A 22,594-nucleotide genomic window follows, 5' to 3' on the forward strand; every position below is an offset into this window, starting at 1 on the left:
GCCGGGTGCTGGCAGGTGGGGCTAGATTGGGTTGGGATAAGTGGTCGGTATGGACGGGTTGGGCCGAAGGGTCTGTTCCCATGCTGTACATCTCTATGACTCTACTGTGAAAGCTGGACATCTGTAATAACAAAGCAGCCCCCCTCCCCCTCCCATTTATATCTCCACCCCCAAGGCTCCCAGCCTCAGTTCTGATGGAGGACTCCGGCCCGAAACGTCGTTTATCTTAGTCCTCGGATGATGCCTGACCTACTATGCTTTTCCAGCACCACCCTCCCCACTCTGATCTCCATCTGCAGACCTCACCATCTCCCACCTCATGTTATTGTTTGGAAACACTGCCCATTCGCACGGGGAGGAGCAGACTGCAGCCAGTGCGCAAGCGCAGTATGCGCTGTCTACACTCCTGCCGCTCCCAGGTGACCACGTGCCACCGCGCGCCCGGAATCCTGCCCCAGTGCTTGCAGTGGCCAATGGGTGATAGAATCAATGATTGCCATGTCGGTTAGCCAATAGAACGGAGGGCGAGGGCGCTGTCCAGGCGGCCATTATAGTCTGACTTACAATAAAACCATCGAGGCAGTATCCGGTCCAGGTTCGTGTTATGGTCTCTAATTCCAATCCTTCAAATAAAGTTCAGCCAAGTAAAGAAAAGAAACAAACGCGATGTTTGGAGCGAGAGCCAAGCGGGGTGGACAGTACCCAATCAGTGATGTGCTGCCTTGACCGGCATTTCTCTCAGCTAATCTGAATTCAGGCTCAATCTGACTGGTGCGAGAAACATTGAGGGACGGGTGGAATGACCAATGAAACATTGGGTGATTGTGAGTGGCTGTTGTATTAACCATTCAGGTGCGTTGGATAGTAGGCGGGGAAATAGAGTGTCCGGCGTCTGATAGGCGTTTGATCTCTAATGGACATGGACCCTGGCCAATAGAAATGGGGCATTGCCCTGTCGGCCTGGTTATAGTAACTAATCAGAGCTGTGGACGAATGATTGACAACAGGCTCAGCCAATGGGTGTTGGTTTGCTGACCGGCAGCCAGCGGAAGTGGCGGGTTTTCCGTTTGTTTTTCTGCCGGTTTCTGGCGCCGCTTTTCCTCAGGAAAGTTTTGGGTGAAAATCCCTGGGGAGTGTAGGGGGTGGGGGTGGACGAAGTAGTCCCTTCATTTAATCCCTAAAGCACCTGCTTGGACCTTACGGCAGGCTGCAAAATCTGGCATTCCCCTGAATCGACTGACGCCGACCGGTTGAATAATAGGCGAAAGATCGAGGCCTCGCGGCCTAACTCCATGGAGTCGCCCGAGAAAGTCGATGTGAACAGGGCAAGCGCCGAAGAACTGGAAACGGCGCTGTTTGGGATCGGGAGGAAGAGGGCGAGAGCCATCGTGAGGAGGAGAGAGGTGAGCAGAGGAGAAAGGGGGGGATGGAGGGAGAGTGAGTTTGGGGGGAGCAATGAGAGAGTGAAGGTACCAGGGAGGCAGGGGGAGAAACAGGAGTGGGTCGGGGAGAGCATGGTTATCGAGGTGATTGGGATGATTAGAGGGCGAGGACTAAAAGGTGTGAGATTGATGTAGGCCTTTCAGTCCGCTACATCTGTATTTATTGAAACAGTGATTCAGTCTGATCCCACTCAAATACTTTCCTGTGAGAGATTTCAGAAGACAGCACCATCGTGGTGAAATAATGAAAAAGTAACGTTTGCTGGTAAACTAAAAGAAATATCTTTCTAGAAGACTAATGGCAGGTCAACAGATTAGTTTTAAGATGATATTTTAAAAAAGTGAAATTATAATCTGAGGAAACTAGCAAGGTGTAAGTGTTAAGAATGACTAAGAGGAGCTGTGGTTGAGAGAATTAATTATGAAAAACAAGAAAAGGCAGGTGTGTTGAGATACAAATAACTTTGTCCTAAAACAATTGTGAATCAGATGAAAGGGAGGTATAATCAACAAGGTATAGCAAAAAAATTGATAATTATAAGGGCAATAGGTGAATAGTCAAGGGAAATCAGGAGGGCAAAAAGAGGACATGAGATAACTGGCAAATAGGGTTAAGGGCATTCCAGAAATATTCTACTAATATATTACAGACAAAAGGGTAATGAGGCAGAGAAAAGGCATCCCAAAGTTCAGGAGAAAGTGAGGACTGCAGATGCTGGAGATCAGAGTAAAAAAATATGGTGCTGGAAAAGCACAGCCAGTAAGGCAGCATCCAAGGGACAGGATAGTCGGTATGAAGAGCTTATGCTCAAAACATTGTGTCCTGCTTCTCAGATGCTGCTTGACGAGTTGTGCTTTTCAAGCTCCTCTTAAAGATCAACAGGGCTACCTGTGTGTGGAACTGCTGGAGATGAGTGAGATACAGAAAAAGTTTTTTTTTAGATTTCTTACAGTGTGGAAACAAGTCCACACCGACCCGCCGAAGCGCAACCCACCCAGACCCATTCCCCTACATTTACCCCTTCACCTAACACTACGGGCAATTTAGCATAGCCAATTCACCTAACCTGCACATTTTTGGACTGTGGGAGGAAACCGGAGCACCCGGAGGAAACCCACGCAGACACGGGGAGAATGTGCAAACTCCATACAGACAGTCGCCTGAGGCGGGAATTGAACCTAGGCCTGTGGTGCTGTGAGGCAGTAGTGCTAACCACTGTTACCGTGCTGCCCAGTGTTTACTGTGGAGAAGAATATGGAAGCTATAGAACTTAGGGGAATGAATAGCGATATGTTGACAAGTGTCTGTATTACAGTGGAGGTGGTGCTGGATGCCTTTAAATGTATAAAGGTAGTTACATCCCCGGGACCTGATCAGGTGCACCCCAGAACTTTGCAGGAAGCTAGGGAAGAGATGGCCGGACCTCATGCTGATAGATATTTGTATCGTTGATAGCCACCTTCCAGTCTTCCAGCACCTCGCCTATGGATAATGTGATGCCTCTGTTTAAGAAAGGAAAAGCTAAGGAACCATAGACCGGTGAGCCTGACATAAGTGATGGGCACATTGTTGAATGGAATTTAGGCTAATTAAGGATAGTAAGGAGATTTTTGAGCAAGTGACTAAGACGATTGAAGAAGGCAGAGAATGGATGTGCTCTATATGGACTTCAGTAAGGCATTTGACAAGGTTCTTCATGGTACACTGATTATCAAAGTTAGATCACGTGGGATGCAGACAGAAGTAGCCATCTCGATAAATAACTGGCTTGAAGGTAGGAGACAGGTGGATAGTTGCTTTTCAGACTAGATGCCTGTGTCCAGCATTGTGCCATAAAGATTGGTGCTGGGTTCACTGCTTTTTGTCATTTGTATAAATGATTTGGAGGTGAATACAGAAGGAATAGTTAGTAAACTTGCAGTTGACATCAAATTTGGAGGTGTAGTGGACAGTAAAGAAAGTTAGGATTAGAGTGGTGCTGGAAAAGCACAGCAGGTCAGGTAGCATCCGGACAGCAGGAAAATCAACATTTTGGACAAAAGCCCTTCATCAGGACTGAGCCAGGGAGCCTCTGAGATGGAGAGATAATTGGGAGGGGCTGGGGCGGGGAAGCAGATGGCTCAGTGCAATAGGTAGATGGAGGTGGCGGTGAAGGTGATAGGTCAGACAGGAGGGTGGGGCAGATAGATGGGAAGGAAGACTGACAGGTGGGATCACAATCCCTGGTCATCTCCTCTGCCCTGATGCTCCTCAACCAGCTCGGCACCATCCTCATGACCTGTTGCACCTGTCAATCTTCCTTTGCACCTATCTGCTCCACCCTCCTCTGCAACCAATCACATTCACCCCCACCTCGATCCACCTATTACACTCTCAGCTACCTTTTTCCTAGCCCCAACCCCCTCCCATTTATCTGTCCACCCCTGAGGCTCCCAGCCTTATTCCTGATGAAGGGCTCCTCCCTGAAACGTTGATTTTCCTGCTTCTCGGATGCTGCCTGACCTGTTGTGCTTTTCCAGCACCACTCTAATCTTGACTCTAATCTCCAGCATCTGCAGTATCCACTTGCGCCTAGCAAAGAAGGTTACCTCCGAGTACAGTAAGATCTTGATCTGATGGGCTGATGGTCCGAGGAGTGGCTGATGGAGCTTAATTTAGATAAATGTGAGGTGCTGTGTTTTTGAAACACAATTTAGGGCATCCTTATATATTTAATGTGAAGGGCTTGGAAAATGATGTTGAACAAAGAGACCTTGGAGTGCAGGTTCATAGTTCCTTTAAAATGGAGTCGCAGGTAGATAGGATAGTGAAGAAGGCGTTAAGTATGCTTTCCTTTATTGATTAGAGCATTGAGTAGAGGGTTTGGGTGGTCATGTTGCAGCTGTACGGGACATTGGTGAGGCCACTTCTGGGTAAGCCATTCAATTCTGGTCTCCCTACAACAGGAAATTTGAAAGGGATCAGAAAAGATTAACAAGAGTGTTGCCAGGGTTGGAGAGTTTGAGCTATAGGGAGAGCTTGAATAGGCTGGGGCTATTTTCCCTGGAGAGTCAGAGTCAGAGGCTGAGGATTTCTAAAATCACTCCCCTCATACTTAGGGTAAATAGACAGTCTTTTCCCTGGGGTGTGGGAGTCCAAAACTTGAGGGGGAAGGGGTCAACATTTGAGGGTGGTGCATGTATGGAATGAGATGCCAGAGGCAGTGGTGGAGGCTGGTACAATTACAACATGTAAAAGACATCTGGATGAGTACATGAATTAGAAGGATATGCATCAAATGCTGAAAAATGGGACTAATTAATTTTGGATATCTGATCAGTATGAACGAGTTGGACCAATGGGTCTGTTTCCATGCTGTACATCTCTCTGACTCTGACTTATTCAAATTTGACAAGTGATAGGGCACAGAAATAAAAGGCTTTATGCTGGAAGATGTTTCTGTTTTCATTTTACAAAGTTCCTCAGAAGGAAATCTGCCATCCTGACCCATCTGGCTGATGTATGTGTCCAGGTCCTGTTGCAGTGTGGTTTGAGAGCTACTAAGGATGGGCCACAAATATTGACCAGCAGTGATGCCCACATTCCCTGAAAGGGTGGGTTTTTTTTTGAGGAAAGTGACGTGAACAGGGTGAACCTATAAATCTGAATGCTTTGTGTTGGTGTTTACTGAGGCAGAGGAAGCTGATGTAACATCAGTAGAAGTGGATCTGTGGTGATAATGGATGGGTGGTAAATCTATAACCAACTATTCATTACATCCTGTCTGTATCTGTATAAGTTGCTAGGTCCAGATGCCTTGGATCAGTTTGCTGAAGAAAGTTGGATTTGCAATTGCAGAAGGACTTTCCTTAATCTTTCAACCTTGCATTGATATAGATGAGGTGCCAGAGGATTGGAGAGTGGCACGATATTGAAGAAAGGGTGCAAGGGCTGTTCTATGAGCAGCTAATTTAGCATCAGTGATGGGGAAGATTTACGAACAAGGTTCAAAGAACCTTGTGTTGGGCAGAAATGAGGGTGAGCCAACACAGCTTTGTAAGATTGTACTCAGTGAATCCAATCAATTTTTTTAAACTAACAGAAGATTGTTGAAAGGTGATTTTTTTTTGTAACATGGATTTTAAGAACAAGTTTGATACAGTATCACAAAAGGTTTGTGAACGAAACAGGAGGAGGAGGAAGTTCAGTTTGATCTGGGGCTGGAGGGAGATAAAATTTGCTTGTGCATTGACAAATTTTGAGTCTTGCTCAACGATGTTGCCCAGGTCAAGGAAACCTTTGTATTGCATACCAGACCTGGCATAAACATAATAGCATCAAAAAAAGAGGGTGAACACTGACAATCGTTGTGCAGCTGATATGTGTTGTTATAATGTTTGTCCTGTTACTGTTACTCATGCAATTTTCTGTTCTTTGATTCCTATCCAAACCATAATTTTAGGAATTGAAAGGCTTTTCATCGCTGGATGACCTCCTGCATATCAAAGGCATCACGGGCCATCTTTTGGAAAGGAACTGTGAGCTACTGCTGTGCCATGCCAGTAAGCTGAGTACAGAGACCAGTACGCAAGGCCTGTCCAGCAGCTCTGATAGTGTAAGTCAACACCTGCACTCCAATTTGGCAAATGTTGCTGGGAGGCATTGGTATCAGGATTTCTCATTTCTATCTGTGGTGGGTTCATGAAGAATTGAAAGGCCATAAGTAGGAGAGAGGGGCTAGTTTGAAGCATACCTTCATGAAACCATAATTGTTTACCAAGATATGATGCGGTGCAGGGATTATTTTCCAGTTCAGATCTGTGCTGCAGGGCCAATTTATTTTTCTGATTTAAAAAAAAAAGCTGCATAAACCTTCCAATCCTGCTAGTTTCCTTCAACTGTATAACCTTCCAAGAACACTCTTGATCTCCAATTCTACTCGTTTGGCAGCACTAATTTTAATCGCATCACCATGGAGGGGTTGGGATTGGAATGCCTCCAGCTGCCTTTCTCATGGACTCTCGGGTTCAATACCGAAAATGTTTTTGCGCCTCTATCTTTCTCTCTCTCAAAATTTTTGAAACTCACTGTTGCTTGTCCTTGAATACCCTTTTTATTTCATTTACATGATGTGGTTGTTGCAGCCCTATTTCTTTTTGAGAAGTAAATCACTGGAGTCGAGATGGGTCTCAGAAGACTGGCAAATGTCACACTCGTGTTTTAAGAAGGAAGGAAGGCAGAAGGCAGGATATCATAGGCTGGTTAACACAACCTCAGTCATTGGTAAGATCTTAGGACCCGTTATCAAGAATGAAACTGCAAAGTATGTGGTAGTGCACGGTAAAGTAGAGCTGAGTCAGTCGTGCGTCGTCAAGGGGACATCATGCCTGACAAATGGTGTAGAATTCTTAGAAGTGCGAATAAACAAGTTAGACAAAGGAGAACCCCTAGATGTGATCTATTTGGATTTCCAGAAGACCTTTTGAGGTGCTCCTCAGAGGACAGCTAAAGAAGACAAGATGATTAGTTGAGGAATGGCTGACTGGCAGAAGGTACAGAGTAGGGATAAAGGATGATAAATCCGCAGCAGTCGCCATCTCCCAGGCCATATATTCATCCCTGGAACATCTGGATAACAAGAACACCTACATTAGTCTTTTATTTATTGAATTTAGCTCTGCCTTCACTACCATAAGTCCAGCCAAACTCCTCTCCAAAGACTTTGGAATCTGCTCCCTACACTGCAACTGGATTCTCTACTTCCTGACCTGCAGAGTCCAATCAGTAAGGATAGGCCATAACATCTCCTCCACAATGATCTTTACTTCGCCCCTTACTCTTCATACACAATGACTGTGGCCAAATTCCGCGCTCGCTCCATTTACAAATTTGATGATACCGCTGTTGTGGGTTGGATCTTAAACAATGATGAGACAGAGTACAGGAAAGAGACAGCTTAGTGGTATGGTGTAAAGACAACACTCTCTCCCTCAAAGTCAGCAAAAAGGGAGTTGGTCATCAATTTCAGGAAATGCAGGTGAAGACACAACCCTATCAATGGTGCCGAGTTGGAGGTGGTCAAGATCTTCAAGTTCCTAGGAGTAAATATTAACAATAATCTATCCTGGTGCATCCACGTCAACACTACAATCGCAAAAGCACACCAACTCCTCCTCTTCCTTGGAAGGCTAAGGAAATTCAGCATGTTTGCAATGGCTCCTACCAGCTTTTAGAGAGACATCATGTAAACCATTCTGTCCTGATACACCACAGCTTGGTATGGCAACTGCTCTGCCCAAGACTGCAAGAAGTTACAGAGAGCTGTGAACATAGCCCAGTCCACCACATAAACCAGCCATCCGCCATTGGCTCTGTTTGCACTTCTCCTGCCTCGGGAAAGCAACCACCATAATCAAAGATCCTTTCCACCCCAGTTATGCTCTGTTCCATCGGGCAGATGATTCAGAAGTTTGAAAACACGTGCCAACAGCTGCTTCAGCCAGAGGCTGGTTGAATCTGTGGAAACCATGACCACAGAGGGCTGTGGAGGCAATGTTATTTAGTGTATTTAAGACAGAGGTCCTTGATTCATAAGAGGATCAAGTGCTATGGGGAGCAGGCAGGAGAAATGAAGTTGAGAAACGTATCAGGCATAACTGAATGGCAGAGTAGATTCAAGCTGAATCGCACAGTGCTGCTTTGATGTCATAAGGTCTTATGAGCCCTTGTTTTTGTGTCTCTGGTCATTGAGAACATTCTTCCTGCATGTTGAGAGATGACCTCAGAGGTTTACAAAATTGAGGGGCATGGATAGGGTAAATAGGCAGAGTCTTTTCCCTGGGATCGGGGAGTCCAGAACTCCAGGGCATAGGTTTAGGGTGAGAGGGGAAAGATATAAAAGAGACCCAAGGGGCAACATTTTCATGCAGAGGGTGGTACGTGTATAGAATGAGCTGCCAGAGGAAGTGGTGGAGGCTGGTACAATTGCAACATTTAAGAGGCATTTGGATGGGTATATGAATAGGAAGGGTTTGGAGGGATATGGGCCAGGTGCTGGCAGTTGGGACTAAATTGGGTTGGGATATCTGGTCGGCATGGATGGGTTAGACCGAAGGGTCTGTTTCCATGCTGTACATCTCTATGACTCGAGGTGAGAGGAGAAAAGATTCAAAATGGACCTGAGGGACAACTTTTATATGCAGTTGATGGTGCGTATATGGAATGAGCTGCCAGAGGAAGTGGTAAAATTGAGTGCAATTACAATATTTGGGCAGATACATGGGTAGGAAACATTTAGAGGCATATGGGCCAAAAGCAGGAAATGGGACTAGTTCAGTTTAGGAAACCTGCTCAGCATGGACAAGTTGGGCCAAAGGGCCTATTTCTGTGCTATGTGTCTCTGTCTCTTACTTATCCAGTTTAGTCCTGTTAGAATTTTATAGGGATTTTGTGAGATCACCCCCTGAATGTTCTGAACTCCAGTGAATTAACATTAACCAATCCAGTCTCTCTTTATATGTCAGTCTTGCCATCACAGAAATTACTCTAGTAACCTTTGTTGTATTAGGAGAAAGTGAGGACTGCAGATGCTGGAGATCAGAGCTGAAAAATGTGTTGCTGGAAAAGCGCAGCAGGTCAGGCAGCATCCAAGGAGCAGGAGCATCGATGTTTTGGTCATTCCTGAAGAAGGGCTTATGCCCAAAACGTCGATTCTCCTGCTCCTTGGATGCTGCCTGATCTGCTGCGCTTAACCTTTGTTGTACTCCCTCTCTAGCCAGGCATCCTTCCTTTGATGAAACTATAATCCAGATGTTGTCTTGTCTTCAGTGCCTACTGCATCTGCCTGCTCATTTTTGCCAATTGGTGGACAAGAACATCTAGGCCGTCTTGTACCTCCCCATTTTCCCAATCTATCACCATTCAGCTCATCTGCCTTGCTAATCTGTTTTTCTACCAAAGTAGTTCCTAGTGTGATCTTAATTGATAGCCACCTCCGAGTCCTGCCATGTCAGTAGAAGAGGGGCAAGTGGAAAGAAGGTTGTCAAAATCAAGATAATAATTGTCAGTTAAGTTTACCACGCTTTCTGTCTGAATGTGATGACCTTTTCCAAACCCTCATCCTCTTGTGGGATGGTATTTGGAGAGATGAAGAATAATGAGATGATTTTTGCATAAATATGACTGCTAAATATCTCCTTAAGAAATAGTTAATGGAGCATGACAATTGCTTGACATTTCATTGCCTTGGTATCACTGAATCCCACACTATCAACATTTAGGTCATTACCGTTGACCAGAAACTGAACTGGACTGTCCAAATTCTGTCGCTCAAAGAGCAGGTCAGTAGTGAGGAATTCTACATTGAGTAATTCACCATCTGACACCCCAAAGCCTGCCCATCATCTACCAGGAGAAAGTGAGGACTGCAGATGCTGTCTATCAGAGCTGACAGAGCAGCATTAGAAAAGCACAGCAGGCCAGGCAGAATCCGAGAAGCAGGCGTATCGACTCTGACACAAGCACTTCATCAGGAATCCTCTTGAAGGGCTTGTGCCTGAGATTCTCATGCTCCTTGGATGCTACCTGGCCTGATGTGCTTTTCCAGCGCTGCATTCTTGGCTTACCATCTGCAAACTGCAAGTCAGGAGTGTGATGGAATATCTCCCACTTGCCAAAATGAATACAGCTCCAAAAACGCTCAAGAAGCTTGATGCCATCCAGAATTTAACATCCCATTTGATTGGTACCACATCCACAAATGTTTACTGCTTCCACCACTGATTACTCAGTAGCAGTGGTGTCCCATTTATAAGTTGCATTGCAGAAATTCACCAAGGATCCTTAGGCACAATACCTTCCAAATGCATGACCACAACCATTCAGCGGGATAAGGGTGGCGAATACATGGGAACACCACTACCTGTAAGTTCCAAATCACTCCCCATCCTGATTTGGAAATGTGTCATTGGACCAAAGTCCTGAAACTCCTTTTCTAGTTGCATTGTGGGCCTACCTATAGCACATGGACTCAAGAAGGCAGCTCATCGTCACCTTCTCAAAGGAAACTCTGGCCAGGCAATAGATACTGGCTCAGCTTGTGACATCCACATTGCATAAATAGAAGAAAAACTGTTGTGTTTGGTGTGCACAGTTGTGAATTATGTTACTAATGGACGATCCAGAGCCCATGAATAGAAATAAAATTTAAAATGTGCTTGTTATTAAGCCCCAAAGAATGGGCTGATGGGCCTTGGTTTACTTTCCATTGAATATTCTGCCTACCTGAGTACCAGTGGTGTTGATCTAGACTTACTTTAAATTTGTTTTTGGGATGCAGATGTCATTGGCCAGAATTTGTCTGTCTCTAATTATTCTCTAAATGACAGGTGATGGTGAGCTGCTTTCTTGAGCTGTCGGCCTTAGTATATAGGTACACCCACTGTTGGGGATGTTGGAGACTGAATTCTCATAGTTGAATTTAAACTTGCAACTTTATCTCCTGAATCATCAGCTTCACTTAAATCTGTACATGCAAAAGTTTAATTTGTGGCCTTGGAGGAATATGACTGCTGAGTTTACATTTAGTCTGGATAATGTGCTGCCGAATCTGCTGTTTTGTCATCTGTCTCTTCCCCAGCGCACGGTTTGGTGAGTGTGGCACCGTGCTGCAACCTGCTGGCTGTTGACAGGTATAACAACTGTGCTTTTTAAGCTGTGATCGTGCTCCTTTGTTACTCTGCGGTGGAATTAATTAAAACCAGTCTTTGTTCAGTAATCTCGTAATACAATAACTGGTTAATGACTCTGGATTTGATGTGATTGAAACATGAGCTGCATATTAGTGAAGGACACCCATCGAGGCAGCCTCATTGTAGTCATCAGGAGTAAGAAGAGAATTAACAAAACTGATCCAGGTAAATTGTTCACTGTTGCAAATGGTTTATATAAAGGTGTGTGGTGGGGCTGTGTATGATGGCAGAAGCTCAAAATGTGAAAGTTTGTAAGGGGATGTATTTGTTTCGGCTAGGTTTTGGAAAGTATTAATTAATCTTTATCATGGTAGGACAGTGTGGATCGAAGCAACAGATAATTGGTAGTGAAAAACGGATGGGTTGTTGGATCTTCCCAGAAGGAATTTTGTGAACAATATTTGGCTGCTACAGTAATCAGGGTACCTGGTGGCAGTGCAGGGAGTGAAAGGGCTATGAAGACAAGAAGGAGAAAGCCCTGTCTGTAAGAGCTTCATGTTTGGCTCTGAAAAATAGAGAGCTGTTGTCTTTGTTTGAGTTATGATCAGGGAAGGGAAATTAAGAGAGTCATCACCTCTCCTCTGTCTATCCAAACTCCTGGAGGAAAGGACATGAAGACTGACCCATATGTCAAACACAGAGCAAAAAGCAAGGTCATGCTTTCAGTTGCAAGTGATAACTGTTTTGTAAAATTTAACATAGCTCTGACTTTTTTTTTGGAGGTATATCTAACGTGACAAGATCCTCTTAGTTCAAGTTCAAATTTCAATTAAGTCAGTTATCTGGTGTTTCATTAGATGAGGTTGTTACTGCTTGAAAATCTTGTCTACTTTTTGGAAGTCAGATTGAAGAGTGAGAAAAACAGCTGAAAAAAAGCTCAGACCAGGATTCTGCCCCATTGCTTTTGGATGAGCATGAGATTAACCAGTACCTTCAGCAAAGCCCATGCCAATATCTCAACAATACTTCACTTAATCCTTTAGGATTCTGGCCAGATTCATGGGATTTGAGTGATCCCCAAATATCTTTGGAGTGTCATCTGTATTCCATCACACTCTTTTGTCTTGTAGATAGTGGTGAGGCTTTGGGGAGTTGGGTGGGGTGGGGGGTTACGAGTTGCAGGATTTCTAGCATCTGAATATAATTCAGATCAAGACGATTTCCAAATAAAATGTAGCAGAGTTCAAGACACCATATGCTGTAAAGAATAATTGAATTAAATACTTCAAAAACAAAAGAATGGTTGTAGTTTTTTTTTGTTTGATCTAAAGGTTTTAGAAGACATTGTTTCTCTTCTCTGTTTCACTTATAAACTTGCATTATCCACTACCCAAGGTGTTTTTCACTTTGGTGCATTGATCGGTGATTTACTTTCAATTTTTTTTATTGAAACAGCAAGTGTCAGCTTTGAGGTATTTCTGGTAGATTTTCATGATGTCTGATGTCCCAACTTCCTCCCCCCAGATATCTGTTGTTTCTAATTGTTTGGTATGTTGTTTCTTCTCTTGACATCAAGCACGTTTTTTGTTGCAGTGAACTGAAGTTAACTTGAAATTCACATATTTTTAGTCTAAAGGAAGAAACTTTATTTGTGCAACACCTGGAATCATCTTAAGTTGTCTTTTATGTGACTTGAGGTCTACTGTTATAATGTAGGTGAAGTGAAGACCCAGCCTACACAGATTTGGCAGCATCGTTGGCCTTCCCTGCTTGTGTGATGGGGTTCGTTTGTGTCATTTTGTTTTGATATCTGCCAGGCCATTGATACTAAATAACTATGTTTAGGATTGCAACCGAATGCAGTGTGGTGGTTGGCTCTTTGGCTGCCTAGTGACTGCTATGTAATTGATTAATGTTGTCAAGGTGGATCAAGTGATAAATTCTATCCTGATGGTACAGTGTGTTGAAGGAAGTTGTTTATTATTTATATCAGCAATATCCTTGAGCATCGACCAATCAACTACATATCTGAAGGTAGTGCCCAATCTGTACATCACCAAGTTCCATAGCAGAGTGTGACCAGTTAATTGGTGATCAAGTTCAGAAAACTGAGTGAAGCTGACTGACCTGTTTCTATGTTCTTAAATTATTGGTGCTGACTGAAACACAATATTGACTCATTTGAGTAGAAGCAATATGCAACGATACTGGAAAATGTGGAAGAATGGCAGTGAACCAAGCTGCTAATTTGGACAGCTGGTACTGGGTTGGATAGTCATCTCCTATGCTGTAACATCTCAGATGTTTCAAAGAATGGTTCTGCTTATCTCTTGGTGCCATGAGATTTCCTTCCACCTGCACCTATGATATTCCCTCAGTACTTTGTTAGACTGTCAGACAAAATTATGCCATGGATAGAAGCTTAACTCTGCTACGTTCTGTCTTGGTGGCTAGTGTGTTACCAGCTGAGCTGACACTTGTAACTAAAATGGTGGTTGTTGAAGCATTGTTGACATCAGCTGGGGAAGTAAAACTTGCAGCTAGAGAATAAGTTGTTGATCAGCATGCCCAGTTGGCAGGTGTAGTCATTGTACTTCGTAATGTTACGACTTGGTGACAGACAGCTAATCCAAATCAGCAGTTTGACCTTTGTGTTCAAGGCACAGTAAAATTGAAATCTGCAAAGGCCCTCAGTTGATCCCAGTGGCTCCTAACCAGACTTTTTGAATAACCTATCCCAGACTCTATGAAAAATCAATTCAAGACACAGGATCTGTAGCTTAAACAAAAGATTGAGCAATTTACAGAGAAACCTCTGTTATCTGGTATTCGATTATCCAAATATTGGATTATCCGGCAAGATCACAAGGTTCCGATGCTTGGCTAAATTGTTATCCGGCATTTGATAATCCGGAAGTTGATTAAGTAAATAAAATACTGCCTGCCTGTTCTTTCAGATAATTGAGGTTCTTCCGTATGAACAATCCAGTGAGTTTGCTCTGCTAAAGTCACACAATAAAGTAATTAATTGTCTATGATGTAAACTCAACAACTTTTGTTTTCAGCCCCCTCATACAAAAGACCGACAACTAAACATATTTAAGGGATAAGTAAAAGCAAATAACAAAACTGGCCAGATTTTCAAAAACCACTTGAAATATTGTTCCACGGGCTTACCTTGTTTCTGGGTTGATGTTTCTGTGGCTGTTGATCAGCTATCTTTTCAGTTTATTCCTAAGTCAGGAACAATTAATTTCTGTTATCTGAACTTAAAATAGGTGGTATTGGGAAGTTCAGCACTGTGCTTTCAAAACTTCATGCTGGAACATCAAGAGCAAAAGGCCTTCTCACAGAAAACACAGTACAACATCCAGTTCAAACTTTGGCCTCTCCCTGCCAAACTGGCCACCTCTCTTCGAGATCCCACTTAGCATTCAACGTTTATTGGAGCATAAGATCTCTTCCAGACTTGCTGGAACCAATTTCCACGTGCTGACCTTATTAATAGCCAAGCATCTGTTACTTGTTTATACAAATTGCTCAAGGAGAAACTGAGGACTGCAGATGCTGGAGATCAGAGCTGAAAATGTGTTGTTGGAAAAGCGCAGCAGGTCAGGCAGCATCCAAGGAGCAGGAGAATCGACGTTTCAGGCATGAGCCCTTCTTCAGAATTCCTGAAGAAGGGCTCATGCCCGAAACGTCGATTCTTAAACAAATTGCTCTCCCTGGACCTTCCATGCTTAGATGTTGAAGAGTCTGGAGTTTTTTGATCAAGGTTCAACCTACAGTTAACTTCCAGAATTGGCCTCTCACACAGCCGAAAACTTGCTTTGTTCTCTCTCCCTTTTTCCCAAACGCAAACTGCTATCCATAGGTCATATCCGAAGGTCATTTTTAGCTCAGTCCTCACTTCACAGCTCCATACCAAAACTGATACAAGAATGAAGTGAAAAGTTAGTGAGGCTTCAAACAGTAATCAGTCAATAAATGTATTAAGTTTCACAGCAACACTGCTCTTTCTGTTTGTTCCCCGTACAGAGCTTCTCTGATGGTGCACTCGAAGAAGAGGGTGGCGTTCGTGGTGGGTGGGAGGAAGGAGAGAATGAAGAAATGGATGAAAGAGAACAGGACGATCTGAGTGACACAGCGGAGGGGATAGAGGACGATTGTGGAGAGTCGTATTATTATTTTGTTGCGGATAAGGAGTGGATTGACCTCGTTCAGGAAGCACAGGGTAGACATCTAGTCCAACGTGTTAAACCTAAGGTAAGAGTTAGCAATCGAAGATCGCCAGTGTATTCACTGGATTACTCATCTGTTTGGTTTCTATCTTTGGAGCACTTCTGTCATGAGAAACTGTGACACTGTAAATGTGTGAAATTGCCAATGTTTCATTTTGATTTAATGTCACATGTACCAGGATATAATGAAAAGTATTGTTTTCCATATAATTCAGACAAATCATACCTTGCATAAGTACATCAAGGTAATAGAATAGAATGCAGAATATGGTGTTCAAACTTCTGATTTTTGAGAGACCTGAGCTGCACTCGTCTCAGTTGCCACTCTAACTGACATTCCCATCAGATGTTGGGTAACTTATAAAACTGGATAAATAATCCCATGCTGGGAGATTTGAATCTTCTAAAGTGATTGATTGAATGAATGTGAGCTGATTTGATTTTTCAAAAGGAAAAGAAAGCTGAAAGGCATGCTGTTGTTCCTGGGGAAGAGATGAGCGTGAGATTTGGAATCCTGAGTCTCCATTCTAGCTCTCTGGTGATGGTGAAGGAAGGAACAGAACTTGGGAATAAGATTAGGTGTTTTCAAGAACCAGGGAGGAAAGCTTTCATTATTTTCTCGTGATAGAGATGGTCAAGAAAGACATAGATTTCTTGAGGCTGAAGGTATCCAGGAATATGGAGAGAGCGGGTGTCAGACCTTCCAATTTAAGGATCAGCCACGATCATGTTGCATGGTACAGTGTACTTAATGGGGCAAACGGCTGATTCTTGCTCCTATTATCTGTCATTTCCCAGATTTGGATATCACAACGATTGCTCTTTGTCAGCCCAAACCCGGATGATGTCTACATCTTGCTGCACATGGATGCAGACTGTTTGGTTATCTGAGCAGCTCTGAATGGTACTGGACAATACCCATTGATTTAGTGACCAGTGACCCAGGATGTTTGAAGCTGAAATTAGGGATTGTGTTACTGAGGGGAAAATGAGGACTGCAGATGCTGGAGATCAGAGTCGAGAACGTTGTGCTACTGAGGGTGATTTAAGGTAGGGTTAAGGCAATGAAGGAATCTCAAAACAAAATTGAGTACTTCAAAATTAAGATTAATTTACAGTTAAGAAATGTGAATCAGTAAGAACAAATGTGAATATAATTATGTATGAATTAGGGTACAATAGCAGAGTTTTGGCTCACCACACATTATATGGAGGCTTCAATTTGAGGCCAGTCTGAAGAATGTTGGTTTAGAATTAACATAAGGCCTGACTGAGGGCTTCAGCAGGTGAGCTGGGGAAGGGATAGTCTGGCAGGTGATGTATGTTTGGAAGCTCCTCTAAAGAGCATATATGAAATCTAAGTTGTGAACAGTCTAATTCAGTCTCTGGTTCTGTCCTTGAGAGGAGAGGGAATTTTATTCTTCTCTGCATTGAATATGAGGAAATTTCTGATCATCTTCAATGACGGAAGAGCCCGGCACCTGAATCAAAGAAGAAAAGACTCAAGCACATGCGAAAATCTTCAGCCATAAGTTCCACGTGGATGATACATCTCAGCCTCCTCCACTGGTCTCCAGCATTAGAGATACCAGTCTTCAGCCAATTTGATTCACACCACATGATATCAAGAAACGGTTGGAGACACTGGATACTGCAAAGACTACGGACCTTAACAACATTCTGGCAATTTGTACCGAAGACTTGTCTCTCATAAATTGCTACTCTCTCAACCAAGTGTTTGAGTACAGTTGCAACACTGATATCTACCCAACCGAGTGGAAAATAGCCCAGATATGTCCTATACACACACAAAGCAGGACCAATCCAACCTGGCTGATCACCATCCCGTCAGTCTACTCAACAGTCATCACTAAAGTGATGGTGTCATCAACATTGCTGTCAACAACCTGCTCAATGACGCCCATTTTGGATTCTGTGAGGCCTGCTCAGCTCCCGACCTCATTACAGCCTTGGTTCATACATTGACAAAAGAGCTGAATTCCAGAGGGGAGATGAGAGGCACAACCCTTGACATCAAAGCCACGTCAGTCCGAGTGTGGCATTGAGGAGCCTTATTAAAACTAGAAACAATAGGTATTGGGGCATGCTTTGTTGGACTAATACCTGGAACATGGAAAGATGTTAAAGCTTGTGTAAAGATTTGTAGCTCAAATCTACAAATTGCCATTGTCGTGGGTAAGTTTGCCAGGCTGGGAAGTTGATTTGCAGATGTTTTATCCCTTTTGTAGGTGACATCTTCAGTGTTTTGGAGCCTCCTGTGAAGCGCTGTTGTACGGTATCTTTTGAAATTTATTTGTTGCTCTCCAAACCACTCACTTTCCTGACATGGAAATATATTGCTGTTCCTTCACCGTCTCTGGGTCAAAACCCTGGAATTCCCTAAAGAGTATTGTGGGACAAACTATAGCACATGGACTGCGGCAGTTCAGCATCATCTTCTTGAGACATTGAGGGACAGGCCATAAATGCTGGCCAGTCAGTGATGACTGCATCCAGTGAGGGAATTTTTAAAAATCAATTTGTGGTGGATTGATAATCTAGAGAGATTTAAGAGAGCACTGCAGCAGCTTGTTTCGGTTGCTCTGATGTTGCTTGAGTGGATACCATGTCTCTGGTCGCCTGTAGAGCACTGTGGAGATTCCAATGTCTGTACATGAATGCTGTTGCCATAGACACAGTACACCATTTCAGGGCACTTCACCTAAATTCACTGATAGTTAAGATTCATTCATTAGTTCAATGCGTGTAGCCCAGATTGACTGACTGGCAGTGAGACTCTCTCACTGCAACCCCCAGGTCATCTCCTCTGCCCTGAAGCTCTTCAGCCATGTCCTGAGACAGACTCGCTACAAGAGCCACATTTCCTCCTTCCTCAGTGCCTGCCTACAGACCCAACTGAACCCACATTGATTTCAGACTACATTCTGGATCAGACGACAATTTGGATCTGAACAGGACAACCAGTATCTACTACGAATTCAAAACCTCCAGAAACAGTTCTCCTTCTGGCTCCCCAGCTCCACAATTGTTACCATGTGCCGCCACCTAATCTCTCTACAGTCGGCCCAGCTTCAGCTGAGGGCCGCACTCAGAACTGCAAAGAACCTCTGCTGTTTTACGTTCTCTGAAGAATTCACACACTTAAATACTTTTTCTACACCATATCGGACATCAAACACCTAAGTATAACAAACTTTCATGTACCCAACTCAATAGTCTGGATTCCTCGACCATTCCAGAAGCTTGCACCAGTCTTGAAAACTGCTCGGGCGCCATCAGCCACACAGTTGCTGCAACTGCTGCCAACGGCGAATGCTGGCATCACTTCCATTCTTGCCACTCAATAATCTGCAGCCCTGGCTGACCATGCTGTCTCTGTGACCACCGGCCAGACAACCGCTGCTGTAATCGCTACGAGATCAGCTGCCACCAAAACCAGCGTGAGGCCGAACAGGAATGTTACTTTGGCCTCCGTCGTTGCTGCTGCCACCGCAGCCACTTCTGTTCCCACTGATGCCACTCACCTGAACACTGTCGGCAGAATTGCCTACGACATTTCCTCTGTGGATCCCACATTCTCCACCTATGCCCCGGGGGAGGGTCACTTGGATAAATTATGTCACCTAACGTGTCTCTATGACCGCGTCGACTCCAGTTAGAGTCTCCGCCCCCATTCCTAGCTCCAGCCCTACACCAGGTCCTGGCTCACAGCCCTGCTGAATTTTCACACTTTCTCCCCTCCCGCCGAACTGAGAACGAATGATCAGAGCAGAGCAAAGCATCCTCCAAGCCCACTGTTTCTTCCCCTCCCGACAACCCCACCAGTACCCTTCCACTGACACTCATTTGTTTGGCTGAACTGTTTCTCTTCCTCGATAATTTTTCCTTTGAATCCTCCCACTTCCTCTGGACGAAGGGCAAGCCATGGACACCTGCATGCTCCTATCTATACCTGCCTCTTTCTCCGGTCCATCTTCTGCAGTTACACCACCACCGTTTCCACATTTTCCTCCACTACATTGATGACTATCTCCATCAATGGTGACCAACTCAACATGGACATCTTCTACAAAGCTACCTCCTCCCACCTTGGCTTATGTAAAAACAAGACCCGGGTTCAATTCCCTCCTCGGGCGACTGACTGTGTAGAGTTTGCACATTCTCCTCATGTCTGCGTGGGTTTCCTCCCACGGTCCAAAAATGTGCAGGTTAGGTGAATTGGCCAAGTTAAATTGCCCGTAGTATTACGCGAAGGGGTAAGTGTAGGGGAATGGGTCTGGGTGGGTTGAGCTTCGATGGATCAGTGTGGACTTGTCGGGCCGAAGGGCCTGTTTCCACATTGTAAGTAATCTATCGATTACTGCCAATTCCTTGGCCTCCACTGCATCTGCTCCCGGGAGGATCATTTCCACCACAGAATACACCAGATGACCACCTTCTTTGATGCCCTCCAGCACATCTCTCCACTTCCTGCACCTCTGCCCTGGGAACCCACCTGTTCAACCACAACAAGGATCCCCCACCTTGGTCCTCATCTTCCACCACACCAACCTCTGCACACGTCTCATTATCCTCTGCTATTTCTGCCATCTACAAATGGACTCCACCACTGGAGATATACATTTCCCTCCTCCCCCCTATCCATTTTCCCAAAGACAATTCCCTCCACACTGCCCCTCCCACCAACCCACATTCTGCTGGCACCACCTGCGTCCGATGTGGTTGTCTCTCCATTGGGAGACAGGGTGCCTACTTGCAAAGCACTTCAGAGAACATCTCTGGGACACCTGCACCAACCAACTCCCACCGGCCCGTGGCTGAACACTTCAACTCTCCCTCCACACTCCTCCAAGGACATGCAGGTCCTGGGCCTTCTCTATTGCCACTCCTTAACCACCCGAGGCCTGGAAGAGAAATGCCTCATCTTCCGCCTCGGCGTGGGTTTCACCAGTTTCCTCCTTTTTCCCCCCCCCCCCCACCCCCCATCGCAGTTCCAACCTTCCAAATCGGCACTGCCCTCCTGACCTGCTCTACTTGTCTATGTTCCTTCCCACCAATCTGCTCCACCCTTCTCTCTGACCTATCACCATTACCACCATCTCCATCACTGCACTCAGCTACCTTCTCTCCATCCCCACCCCTTTGGCTCACAACCTCATTCTTGATCAAGGGCTTTTTCCTGAAGAGTTGATTCTCCTGCTCCTTGGATGCTGCCTGACCTGCTGTGCTTTTCGAGCACCCCACACTCTAATCTGCAGTCTTCACTTTTGCCTGACTGTATAATTGTTTGCTCGAGCAAGAAATCAACTTATTAATGCTAAGGGAAAAGTCAAGCTTGTCTATTTAAGTAATCCTCCTATTAACATGTTCAATGAGTATGAACACCAGGCTTACAGGAATCATGTGCAGACATCAGGCTTCAGCAATATCTGTTTAGGGGAGGTATTAATGAAATTGTAATATTACTGCAACCAGCTGGATGTAGGGTATCTCATAGAGTGTACAGAGGAATTACTGAACTTCAGTACAATTGTAATACAATATTTACACACTGCCTCCTCAGGGAAGGTTATTTCAGTGCATTGGCCCAGTTGATCAAAATCCCATTGCGCTGAGGAGCAGCAGATGGAGTTAAATTTGGATAGAACACAATGTGTTACATTTTGATAAGACTAACAAGGGCAGGAATATCGTACTTAATGATAAGGCTCTGGTGAATGTTGTTGAACAGAGTCACCTCGGGATTCAAATACAGTTTTCAAGAAACTAAGTATCATAGGTAGATAAGGTGGTGAAGAAGGCATTCCGTGTACTTTCCTTCAAAGCTTAGACCATTGAATATATGAGTTGAGGTGACATGCAGTAGTTGTACAGGACTTTGGTGAGGCCACTTTTGGAGTAATGTGTACAGTTCTGGTTATCCTGCTGTGGGAAGGATACAAATAAATTGGAAAGGCTGCTGAAGAGATTTTCAAGGATGTTACCAGGGCTAGAGAGTTTGAGATATAAGGAGAGGCTGAATAGGCTGAGTCCTTTTTTCCCTGGAGCACAAATGTCTTTCCTTGGATAGGAGAGTTCAAACTAGGGGCATAATTTTAAGATGAGAGGAAAAAGATTTAAAAGTGTCTTGAGGAGTAACATTTTCACACAGGTTGTAGTTTGAATGTGGAATGAACTGCCAGCAGAAGTGTTGGATGCTGGTACAGTTGCAACATTTCAAAGACATTTGGATAGGTGCATGAACAGAGAAGGTTTAGAGCAATGTGGTCCAAACGCAAGTAAATGGGACTAGTTTAGTTTGAAATCTGGTTGACGTGGATGACTTGGATTGAAGGGTCTGCTTCTGTGCTGTATGACTCTTCTCCCTCCTCCCTGTTCCTCCTGCTGAAGCGCTGAACTGGGATAGTGTGCCTTTGTTGCCATTATCTGCCCTGCTTTACCTCATTTGGAGACCATGTTACTCTTGACCTACCTAATACTGGGTTTAGTGGACGGAATTTTTTTTTCTTTTGATGCAAGATTTTTGTTTTGCTGTTTCCTTTCTCCTGAATACATTACTCCCTACTCAGAAATTCAGAAGTCTGACTCAGTGTCAGGTCAGTTTTATGACTGAGGGCAGAGGACTGAGGAGTATATCTGTGCTTTAATCTCAGTATTCCACAGGTCAGAACACACAAAGTTTTCCATTTTTATTAAGATGACCAATTAAATAATTTGCCGATCTTGGATTTGAATCAAAGAGGGATCAGCCACGTTTCTGAATAACTCATACTTGTTTATTATTACCAAAAACTATTCAGTGAATATGCAATTAGATAAAATACACAGCCAGTGATGCAGAAATGTAAATGGTTATCCTATAAGTAATTCCAAACAAATACAAACTCTCATCAGGTGAAGTGCGGAGAAAACTATTCTGTGCAGCAATTAGGTGGTTTGGCCATGCTAAGTTGCCCAATGTCCAAGGATGTGCAGCCTAGGTGGATTAGCCATGGGAAATACAGGGATGATTTGGGTTTGGGTGGGATACCCTTCAGAGGTCAGCTGTGCACTCGATGGGCCAAATGGCCTACTCCCACACTGTCGGGATTCTGTGATTTGAAGATCCTTTCCATCAGTTCAAGGTTTTCTTTTCAGAAATAGAAAGGTAAGCTAGCAACATTGGTTCTTGGACTTCGATTTATCTTGTCAAAACCAGGACCTCACTGAGCCAGTCAATGT

At 44.3% G+C, this 22,594-nt stretch overlaps 1 protein-coding gene across 1 annotated transcript in view; it reads left to right on the top strand.

Annotated features, from left to right (window-relative positions):
* The first annotated feature begins 1,062 nt into the window (after positions 1-1,062).
* Positions 1,063-22,594, top strand: part of LOC132816916 (F-box/WD repeat-containing protein 7-like) — a 212,418-nt gene continuing 190,886 nt past the window's right edge. Inside the window, exons 1-3 of the mRNA XM_060826939.1 lie at positions 1,063-1,403; positions 5,885-6,037; positions 15,150-15,377. Of these exons, the coding sequence (XP_060682922.1) occupies positions 1,293-1,403; positions 5,885-6,037; positions 15,150-15,377 (492 nt within the window). The 5' untranslated portion in view covers positions 1,063-1,292. The remainder of the gene's footprint in view (positions 1,404-5,884; positions 6,038-15,149; positions 15,378-22,594) is intronic.

The sequence above is a fragment of the Hemiscyllium ocellatum genome, chromosome 6, assembly GCF_020745735.1.
Source record: "Hemiscyllium ocellatum isolate sHemOce1 chromosome 6, sHemOce1.pat.X.cur, whole genome shotgun sequence".
Lineage (NCBI taxonomy): Eukaryota > Metazoa > Chordata > Chondrichthyes > Orectolobiformes > Hemiscylliidae > Hemiscyllium > Hemiscyllium ocellatum.